Source organism: Cebus imitator, unplaced genomic scaffold (genome assembly GCF_001604975.1).
Source record: "Cebus imitator isolate Cc_AM_T3 unplaced genomic scaffold, Cebus_imitator-1.0 Scaffold364, whole genome shotgun sequence".
Lineage (NCBI taxonomy): Eukaryota > Metazoa > Chordata > Mammalia > Primates > Cebidae > Cebus > Cebus imitator.
In genome coordinates, this window is record NW_016107679.1 from 265,272 (window position 1) to 275,905 (window position 10,634).

The 10,634-nt window shown below is 39.1% G+C and overlaps 1 protein-coding gene and 1 long non-coding RNA gene across 4 annotated transcripts in view; one reads left to right on the plus strand and one right to left on the minus strand.

Annotated features, from left to right (window-relative positions):
* LOC119468000 overlaps nucleotides 1–2,175 on the minus strand; it is a 67,395-nt gene extending 65,220 nt beyond the window's left edge. For both annotated transcript variants that reach the window (XR_005196636.1, XR_005196635.1), the window contains exon 1: nucleotides 2,046–2,175. This is a non-coding gene — a long non-coding RNA (uncharacterized LOC119468000). The remainder of the gene's footprint in view (nucleotides 1–2,045) is intronic.
* Nucleotides 1–10,634, plus strand: part of PDCD1LG2 (programmed cell death 1 ligand 2) — a 59,925-nt gene that overhangs the window by 16,477 nt on the left and 32,814 nt on the right. For both annotated transcript variants that reach the window (XM_017506859.2, XM_017506858.2), the window contains exon 3: nucleotides 7,010–7,315. In XM_017506859.2, the coding sequence (XP_017362348.1) occupies nucleotides 7,010–7,315 (306 nt within the window). The remainder of the gene's footprint in view (nucleotides 1–7,009; nucleotides 7,316–10,634) is intronic.

Genomic DNA, 10,634 nt, shown 5'->3' on the forward strand with positions numbered 1-10,634 from the left:
ACAGTCTCACTCTGTCACCCAGGCTGGAGTGCAATGGTGTGATCTTGGCTCACTGCAATGTCCCCCTCCTGGGTTCAAGCAATTCTCCTGCCTCAGCCTCCCAAGTAGCTGGGATTATAGGCACCCACCACTCATGCTTGGCTAATTTTTTGTATTTTTAGTAGAGATGGGGTTTTGCCATGTTGTCCAGGCTGGTCTCAAACTCCTGACCTCAGATGATCCACCCACCTTGGCTTCCCAAAGCTGGGATTACAGGTGTGAGCCACTGCACCCAGCTCTTTTCTTAAGTCATTCTAATAGGTGTTTAGAAGTGGTTCTAATTTGCACTTTCCTAACGACTAATGATATTAAGTATACATATACTTATATATTTTAATATATAATTTTATATATAATATACATAATATTTTTGTATATTTATATATATATATATATATATATTTTTTCTTTTTTGAGACAGGGTATCACTGTGTTGCCCAGATTGGAATGCAGTGGTAAAATCATAGCTCACTGCAGCCTTGACTTCCCAGGCTCAAGCAATTCTCCTGCCTCAGCCTCTGGAGTAGGTGGGACCACAGGCCATGCCACCATGCCTGGCTAATTTTTTTTTTTTTTTAATTTTGTAGAGATGGGGTCTCCTTGTGTTTCCCAGGCTGGTCTCAAACTCCTGGACTCAATCGATCCTCTCATCTCAGCCTCCCAAAGTGGGATTACAGGCATAAGCCATTGCACCTGGCCTTAATTATGTTTTTATGTACTTATTGTATATCTTCTTTGGTGACATTCAAATCATTTCACCCTTCGTTATTGTAATAGTAAGCAATTATTGTTTATTTTCTTATTGTAAGGTTTTAAAAGTTCTTCTTTTTTTTTTTTTTTTTTTTGTGTTTTTTTTTTTTTTTTTTTTTTTTGAGTTGGAGTCTCACTCTGTGGACCTGGAGTGCAGTGGTGCGAACTTGGCTCACAGCAACCTCTGCCTCCCGGGTTCAAGCGATTCTCCAGCCTCAGCCTCCCGAGTAGCTGGAATTACAGGTATGCACCACCATGCCTGACTAATGTTTGTATTTTTACTAGATCTGGGGTTTCACCATGCTGGCCAGGCTGGTCTTGAACTCCTGACTTCAAGTGTCCCACCCACCTCAGCCTCCCAAAGTGCTGGAGTTCAAGACACAAGTTCTTTATCAGATATTGATTTTCAATTTTTTTGACATCTGTAACTTGTCTTTTCGTTTTCTTAACTGTGTCTTTTGCAGAGCAAATATTTTAATTTTGATGAAGTTCGATTAATCAATTTTTTTCCTTTATGGATCATGCTTTTGGTATCACATCTAAAACCTCTTTGCATAACTCAAGATCTAAAAAGACTGTCTTCTATGTTTTCTTCTACACATTTTGTAGTTGTACATTCTATATGTAAGGTTTATAATCCATTTTTCCATTTTAATTTTTACATAAGGTATGATATATAGGTTGAGCTCATTTTAGTTTTACATGTGCATGTTCAGTTGTTCTGGCCCCATTTGTTAAAAAACTGATCCTTTCTCCATTCAGTAGCCTTTGAATCTTCATCAAAATCAGTCATATTTATATGCATCTGTTTCTGGGCTATCTGTTCCATTGATCTGTGTGTACATCCTTTTGCAAAGATCACACTTATGTTTGTTTTTTTTCTTACATTTTTATTTCAAAATCTATGGATATCTTATAACCCAGAAATATTTTTTCTTTTTCTTTTCCCTTTTTTTGAGATGGAGTCTCACTCCATCTCCAGGCTGGAGTGCAGTTGCATGATCTCTGCTCACTGCAACCTCCACCTCCTGGGTTCAAACGATTCTCCTGCCTCAGTCTCCCAAGTAGCTGGGACTACAGGTGCACGCCACCATGACTGGCTAGTTTTTTGTTTTAGTAGAGATTGGGTTTCACCATGTTGGCCAGGATGGTCTCAATCTCCAGACCTCATGATCCACCCACCTCACCCTTCGAAAGTGCTGGGACTACAGGTATGAGCCATTGTGCCAGTACCAACCCAGAAATATTTTTTATACCTTGTCATGTCTTACAGGAAGCAGCAACACAGGTCTTTCTTTTTTCATTCATATTTTCTTCTCTCTTCGTACTCCAGAGGTAGATGAAAATCAGGGGGCCACAATGACCATGGTGATGCCTGAGGTCATTCTGGGGCACAGACTTCAGCTTAGGTTACTCCACTTGGCCTGTCTGCAACTCCAAAACTACTTCTGCTGTCTGCTGAGACATACAAAGGAGAAGAATCAGGTTTGGGAAAGGATTTCTATGCTAAGATGTGTCTCCATGCAGTGCTCCTACACTGAGCAGAGCATGAGTCAGGTGCGTAGAGCAGGATTTTGTCCTAAACAGGAACTTCAGAGTTTTCTGAAGAATGTGGCCATATAAAGCACCCCCTACCCCACCCTTACTTCTAAAGTACGTTATGTGGCAAGTCTGAAAAAAACTTACACTTCTGTTGTTAAATGTGGGTGATAAAATATAAACTTAGCTTAAAGAGGAAGCTATCTTGGGAGGTAATGCAAATGATTTGTTGTGTGTTTCCTGAACATGTGACAGGTGCTGACACCCATTGATATCTGGTTGCAATAAAATGCAAAGCTCCCTCAAGAATTTTAAATAACACTCCAACATATTGGAAATGCATCAAGTTAGGTGTTCTAATCTAGCAAAGGACCTGCATGTATGTATTTTTCATGCTTTTGTCAAGTCTTTTGCCCTTTAGTTCAGTTAAGGGCCCCAAATGAATGGAAATCTTGTGTGGTCTGCTTAATTTTGTAGTTGTGGAAACCTTCTAGTTTTCTCCTTTATCTAATACCCTCAGGAGCTCAATGCTAGGTTGCAGCTTAATTTAGTAACCATGTGGCATGTAAAACAGAAAACAAAACATCTTTTCCCTAGCATACAGCTAAAAAACCAAAACATTCATTCATGGATGTAGTGTATGCATGCCAGTGGATATACAGTCATAACTGCAGTCATTGGTAGCACAGAAATAAATATGCATTGAAGATACAGGGATGAATTTGAATTCCATTCTTTGACCTTGGGCAAGCTGTGTCACTTCTTTAAGCCTCAGTTTCCCCATCTGTAAAATGTGGATAGCAAGATCTACCTTGCAGAGTTGTTGGGAGCATCAAATGAAATGATCGGCTCGCCCAGTGTCTAACTTATTGTGTTTAAGAAATATCAACTATTACTCTACTTTCCAGTAACAGTCCAAATACAGACCAGTGTTATAACTCTATTTCTAAATATTAATGTGCATGTAAATCACTGTGAGCTTGTTAAAATACAGATCCTGATTCCCTAGGTCTGGGGAAGGCCTGAAATAATACTTCTACCTAGCTTCCAGGTGAAGCTGAGGACAATACTTTGAATGGCAAGATGGTAAAAGATGTTTGCAAGTGCAAATGTTAAACTGTGTAACTAATGGTTCCAAATACTGTCTGCACATTAGAAGCTCCCAGGAAAAGAAAACTTTTTAACGATGCTGACCTCATCCCCAAAATAATTTAATTCAAACAGATCTAAAGTAGTGCCTGGGCATTAGTGTGTTTTAAAAGCCTACAGGTGATGCCAATATTAGCTACGATTGAGGCCGTCTGCTTAGTGAATCTAATTTGCAGCTGGGCTTCAGAAAAGCCTCTTCACAGAATTGTTTGCAACAGTGTTTTGATTGCCTCTGTAACTTATAAGCAAGAATGTTTCAGGATTTCAAAAATGTACTGCATTTCCTAAACTCCTTATTTTACATGGAATATTCCAACTCAAAGTTTACATGTCTTAAAACTTTACCTGGGGCAAAATTAGACCAACTAACAATTAATCTTCTAGTTATTCTGAGCTATTCAGACACATGACTCATGTTTGCTAATTGCTCTTTCCTCTTGTAAATATTAGCTGAAAAATGTCACCTCTCTGACAAGTAGCATATTTTATGCCTATCACTCCTGGCACATAATCTTACAAAGCAGACAGGAGAAACAGGAAGCAAATTGACTTTAATTAAAGACCCAGAGAGTACAGAGGGAAGTTCTGCTGTAAGCTAAGGGGAGTTCCAGAGGAAGTTGCATGTATTCCCTCTCTCATGAGAAGAAAGCACAGTTCGGTAAATAAATTTGCTAAATAGATTCAACAGAGCCTCTACCCAAAGTCTTCTATTTAATTCTTGTTGTTATGCAGACTCAGCAGCTAACCTACCATGTAAGCCCCATTTTCTTCCCTGTTTATCACATGTAATTAAACAAGATAAGTAATACAGAAGAGTAAAAGTAGTAGGTAATTCCTGAACTTGGCACATCGAAAATGGTTACTACATATTTGATGAATAGTTGGATATTCTTCTTCAAGGGCAGACTGGATTTGGTATCACGTGGCTCTGCATTAAGTTATAAGGGACTTAATAACTCAAGTATTTAAGGATGGCTTCCATCGTCAAGGGATCTGCCCTTAAGAGGGTCCCATTATGGGATTCTGAGGTGAGAGCTATTCCAAGTGTGCAGTGGATTGAAAAAAAAAAAAAGGAGAATCATACAGGAAATCTCTTTTTACATGTATTATTCCAGGGTCTTTGCAACCTGGTCCAGCAACTGCAGATGTGATTAACATTGTTTTACACACATACACACACCTTATAGCCCTGCCCCTGCCCCTCTCCTGCACAAAAGAATGCTGGGAATACATGAACTCCTCTCTGTAGAAAGGCACATTAATGTTCTAGCCATGGTTAAAATGGAACAGAGACAATCTATAAATGTAATCTATAAATGACATTTGATATAAATGTCAGTCATTTGAAATAAAGTTTGTGCCTATTACTATCAAGTGTGCTGTGTGGCAATTAAGAATGCCAATTTGTGTGATCACAGGCAAGTTGCAGTTTGATGAAAGGAAAGCAGAGGAGAATATATAGCCAGGGTCATCCTTCCTTGCTCCCTCTCTCTCCGCCTGTCATTTATTTGCCAAACTCTTCACTAGAACTTGATATGTGCTAGGTACTGCAGATATCAAAGCAAACTCAACCTGGTCTTTGCCTTCAAAGACTTGCAGGATACTGATAAGAAAAACTTGAGTCAGAGGACAACTGCAATGACAGTCATCCAAGCAACAGAAAACCCAAGTTACTTATACTGTGAAATCTGATCAGAGAATTGGCTGTCCTGATTAGTAAAATATCCTGGAGGATAAAGATTGGCCATGCATTCCACATAAGAATTACCACTTTTCCAAGAATTAACATACGTACAAAAGAAAGGAATGAACATTTGCTGAGTGCCAACTGCCTGCCAGATCCAGGGACTTCACATGTATCACCTCATCCAGCCTCACAACAATACTGAGAGGTAGAATCCAATCTCATTTGATAGATAAACAGGCTGAGGCTTATAGAGAGTAAAAGATGGAATCACAGTCAAAGCTTTCCTAACCCTGGAAGTCAGCATTTGAACCCAGGCTTACCTATCACTTGATCCTATGCTCTTCCATATATGCAAACAATTTCTTGAATAGCTAATGCTTAGAATAAGCCCCAAAATATTTGTTGAATGAATGATATGACTGAATAAATGAATAAGTGAATGAAGCAAGCTCTACTGAACATACTTTGATCTAATCATCTGTGATTATTCAGAAACTGCTTCAACATTTTCCCATACCTCCATCATAATGAATACCCATTCACTAATGATGGAAGCAGCCTAATTTTGTTGTTTTTCATACTTTATTCATCCAAATACTACCTTCACTAGTTTTGTCATGTTTGGCCACCTTCTGCTATTTTTTATAGAACTATTTAAATCAATTCAACTTTTAAAAAATAAAACCATATACCCCTGTGGTAGATGAAAAACAGTATCATTTGCACTGGTAAATGGAGAATAGGAAGAAAAATAAATGCAGTGAAAATAAAGTAGTGTTATCAAATTCTACCCAGACACTGTTATCTAGCTGGAAGCTTCCTGTTTGATTAAAAAGGAAAAATAGCCAATGTTAGAGGTGTGGAAGTCTAGTAGCAAATTATATACAATTGAAGAATTAGAACAGAATTGAAAAGGGAATAAATTCCTCTCTGAATAATTTAACTCCCTTTAGGCTTTGATTTTGCCTCATCTAAAATCATCTTACATACTGCTAGTGGTGCGTCCCTCACATTTTGGTAAACAGTGAGTGGAAACTATGGATTTTGAAGTCAAACATCTGACTGGCTCTGATTTTTAACTTTACTAACTGTATGTCCTGAAGTGAGCTGCTTGGAGCCAGTTTCCTCAACTATATAACCATAATGACAAAACATGTTTCATGGTCATGTTTTCAGTATGAAGCAATGCAGTTTTAAAGTACCTAGCACAGTGCCTGGGATGGAACATAGCAGGTATACATTAGCTATCAGTTCCATTTTTCCTTTCCCTTTATTGTTAGAAAATAGAAAGCATCTACAGTGGGCTTGTATGATGTGGTGGTTAGAAACACCTGATCTGATTCTGGCTGTGCAATATTGGGTAAGTTACGTAAGCTTTTTGTGCCTCAATTTTGTTTTCTGAAAAGAGGATAGAATATTATTATTTACCTTGCTGGCTTCTGGGAAGACTCAGTGAGACAATGTGTTAGCAGAGTGTCTGACAATTGTAAGAACTCAACAAGTAATAGTTATTATTGCTATCACTGGTGAGAAGAAGTGATATTTGACAGGAAAAGATATGCATTGAAGAAAATGAACCTGGAGAATAGGATGTGAAGGTAATTAAGTAACAAGAGCTCAGACCTTGATGGTAGGGAAGTCATAAGGAAGCATTTTGTTCTTATATGACAGATGACCTGGAATGACTGCAGGGCTTGGGGGATCAGGGACTGGAGGAGGGAGAGGCCTCTAAGAGCAAGCAGTGCTGTCCACCAGAAGCTGGAGTGCCCAGAGAGTAGCAAAGGGCAGTCAGTAGCACAGGAGGGAATGTTTGGAGGGGAAAGCTATGTCTTGTTTTCTTTTCAGCTTTATTCACAGTGACAGTCCCTAAGGAATTGTACATAGTAGAGCATGGCAGCAATGTGACCCTGGAATGCAACTTTGATACTGGAAGTCATGTGAACGTTGGAGCAATAACAGCCAGTTTGCAGAAGGTGGAAAATGATACATCCTCACACCGTGAAAGAGTGACTTTGCTGGAGGAGCAGCTGTCCCTAGGGACGGCCTTGTTCCATATACGTCAAGTCCAAGTGAGGGACGAAGGACAGTACCAATGCATAATCATCTATGGGGTCGCCTGGGACTACAAGTACCTAACTCTGAAAGTCAAAGGTGAGTGGTGTCGAGACTACAGTCCATGGGAGCATCTCTCCAACAGAGGACCTGCAAGTCACAGAAACCCATTAAAGGTAGCTTAAACAAAAACAAGGAGGATGCTTTTAAGGAGACAGGGCTATTTCAAAGAAAACAAAAGGAGACAGAGCTATTTCAAAGAAAACAAAAGAAGACTTTGGGTAGAGATCTGCTCAGAAATAATTTATGACATCTGAGTACAAAGTAGCTGAAGTAAAAGTGAAAGGGGGGTAGAAGCTGCAGGAATAAAATGGGACTGGAGGAAGCCAGGAAAATTCTTCCTTAAAATGTGGGAGGGTGTGAAAAATAAGCTTGGCCTAATTCATAATTCTCTCATGGAACATGCCTGACTTGATTATTAAGGTACTCTTTTTCAATAGTTCATATCCTGAATCCAGAGTTTTTAAAACCATGGTTTGCCACCCATTAATGGATTAAAATATCGATTTAGTGAGTAGCAACCAGATGCATGTCTCCTACCCTTTAAAAAATAATGAATAGAAGAGGATAGAGTGGATTAGAAGACATCACAGAGTAGCACTGAGTACCACAAAACTCATTTCTGGGGTGGGGGTGTGTGTGTGTGGGTGTGTGCGTGTGTGTGTGGGTGTGTGTGTGTGTGTGTGTGTGTGTGTGTGTGTATTGGGTCACGGTATAAGATTTTTTTTTTTACTTTGGATTATAAAAAGTTACAAGGCGTGGCTCACGCCTGTAAGCCCAGCACTTTGGGAGGCCGAGGAGGGTGGATCAAGAGGTCAGGAGTTCAAGACCAGCCTGGCCAACATGGCGAAACCTCGTCTCTACTAAAAATACAAAAATTAGCCAGGCATAGTAGTGGGCTCCTGTAATCCCAGCTACTTGGGAGGCTGAGGCAGGAGAATAGCTCCAACAACCCGGGAGAAGGAGGTTGCAGTGAGCCAAGGTTGAGCCATTGTACTCCAGCCTGTGCGACAGAGCAAGACTGTGTCAAGGAGTGTGGGAGGGGGGAAGTTACAAGTTTGGAAAACTCTGCTCAAGTGCAAGCCCTATTTATGTGGAAAACACTGCTCAAGTGCAGGTGAAGTAGCTGAGATCCAGAGAAGGCAAGTGGGTAGCCAAAGAGAGTCCCATGAAGCCTACAGCTGTCCCCATTCCTCTGAATTCAGGCCTCTCTACACCCTAGCACAAGTCAAAAATCTAAATATAAAGGGAATCTTCACAATCTTGTTTGTTCTAGAAAAGGCCATTTGGGGAAACACATACAACTACAAAAGATAGATTTTGCTTGTTCTTTGGCTTAGGGTCTCCAGGCTTCATTGAGTGCTCTGAGATAAACGATGCCAGTATTTCTCTGGCCTCTCCCCTCCCACACATTGGACTTCAGATGGTCTGTTCTGTCTTCTAGAGGGTCTGTGGATTTGGGTCCCGAAAAACCATTAACCTTGGCGGAAACTGTTTGACTTTATGATCTGTTACAAAGAAGGGCAAGCTAGAGGGACTGGACATGAGGATGAATATTGTGTACACCCTTGTCCTTAGGCAGGTTATTTTGCCTTTCATAACCTCACATTTTGCTTATTTGTAAAAGAAGAACAATAGTAGTACCTACCACACAGGATTGTTGTCAACATTATGAGAAGTAATGAACATAAAGAACTGAGCATGCTACCTGGCATATAAAAAGTGTCCAAAGATCTGGTTAAAAGACCCTCAGTTGTTACAGGGACAGTGACCTCCTCACACCTCAACCATCAACGAATCACCAGCAAAGCCACTGGCCTAGATGTAACCGTTTTCTATCTTTATTACATTTCCTATAACCAGGCAGCAGCTGGGAGGAACTCTAGAACACTGAAGTTAGTCTGAATTCCCTTAATATAAGGCTGTACATTCTTAGGATACCTTGATGTACTTAAATCTCTGCAACCCTAAATCACCCACCTCTGTTTTTATTGATCTCTGCCTGAAGGCTGTATTAATGGGCCAGGCCTTCTGCCCATTCTCTGAAGCTGGGGACTGTCTCCCATTCGCGGGGAGGCACTCTGCCTACTCCTCATCTAGACCACAGATTTCTCAGTTGTGGAGAGATTTGTTCCTAGTATTAGTGATGGTCATCAAACTGGGATATTTGGGGATCACAAAGACTTTTCAAGGGATATACGGGCACAGGCAGTTTTAGGAAGTGAGTTTCTAGATCCTCATCTTCCCCAAATCGACGAGCCTGAGAATGTGCCTGCCAGGCAAGGCTCTTGGGGTTCCCCTGAAACACTTCCTCTTTTAAGGCTACCACTCACTCATCATGAATATAGTCCATTGTCCCAGGGGTGAAACCCTCTATGGTGTTAAATAAAAGAATGATTGGGAACATTGACACCTGATGGAACTGCTATGACTAAAAACATTTTGCAAATAAGGTGGTATCAAATGTTCTGCTTTCAACAAAATTGAAGGAGGCTCTACTAAAGCTAATAGCTGATAATCAAAACTAAGTAATTTTTGCCATGTAAATCAGGTCAAGGAGTGAAATGACATTGCTGTAACAAAACTGTTCCATTCCCATTGATTTACTTATACGAACAAGATTCCTTAGCCCTTATAAGCTACAAAAAACTGAAAAATGGAAATGGAATTGATGCTGAATTCTATCATACAGAATTATTCTGACCATGTCATGTACTTCCTCAGATTCATGAATAATTTGAAAAAAAGAGCCATATCCATCTCATTAAGAAACACATTTCCAATAAATTTTCATCTTTCATGTTTAAAAATTATTAATATTCATAACATTTAACATTTTGATCAAATATGTGTTGATGATAATAGAAATTAGATCTCAATGCAGAAAATTTTGAGCCCTTAAAGCTTCATAGTCACAAGAGAAAAGTTTTAATTTCAATAGCTATAAATATTTTGTTGTAAAGACATCTAATGATGATAATACAAAATCTGTCAAACAAAAATATGTTACATTAGGATAAACTTCTGTAGGCAAGGTGAAATTGGAAGTGAGGTTCAAGGAATGAAAATAAACAATTTAGACAGAAAAGAATTTTTTCATTTAATAATTTATTTACTTTTACTTAGAGGGGGTTGAATTGATTAGATTCCTCACCTAAAACGCCTCTCTGATTTGTCTTATTTATTTATTCTGTTTTATCCACATTCTCCAGTCTCATTCACCTTTTTTTACCACAGGAAATTATTCCAGTGTGTTTCATATATATTCTTTGGTTTGTAAGAATTTTTATATATATACATATATATATATATAAAAATTTATATATGTATATATATTTTATATATAATATAAATTAAT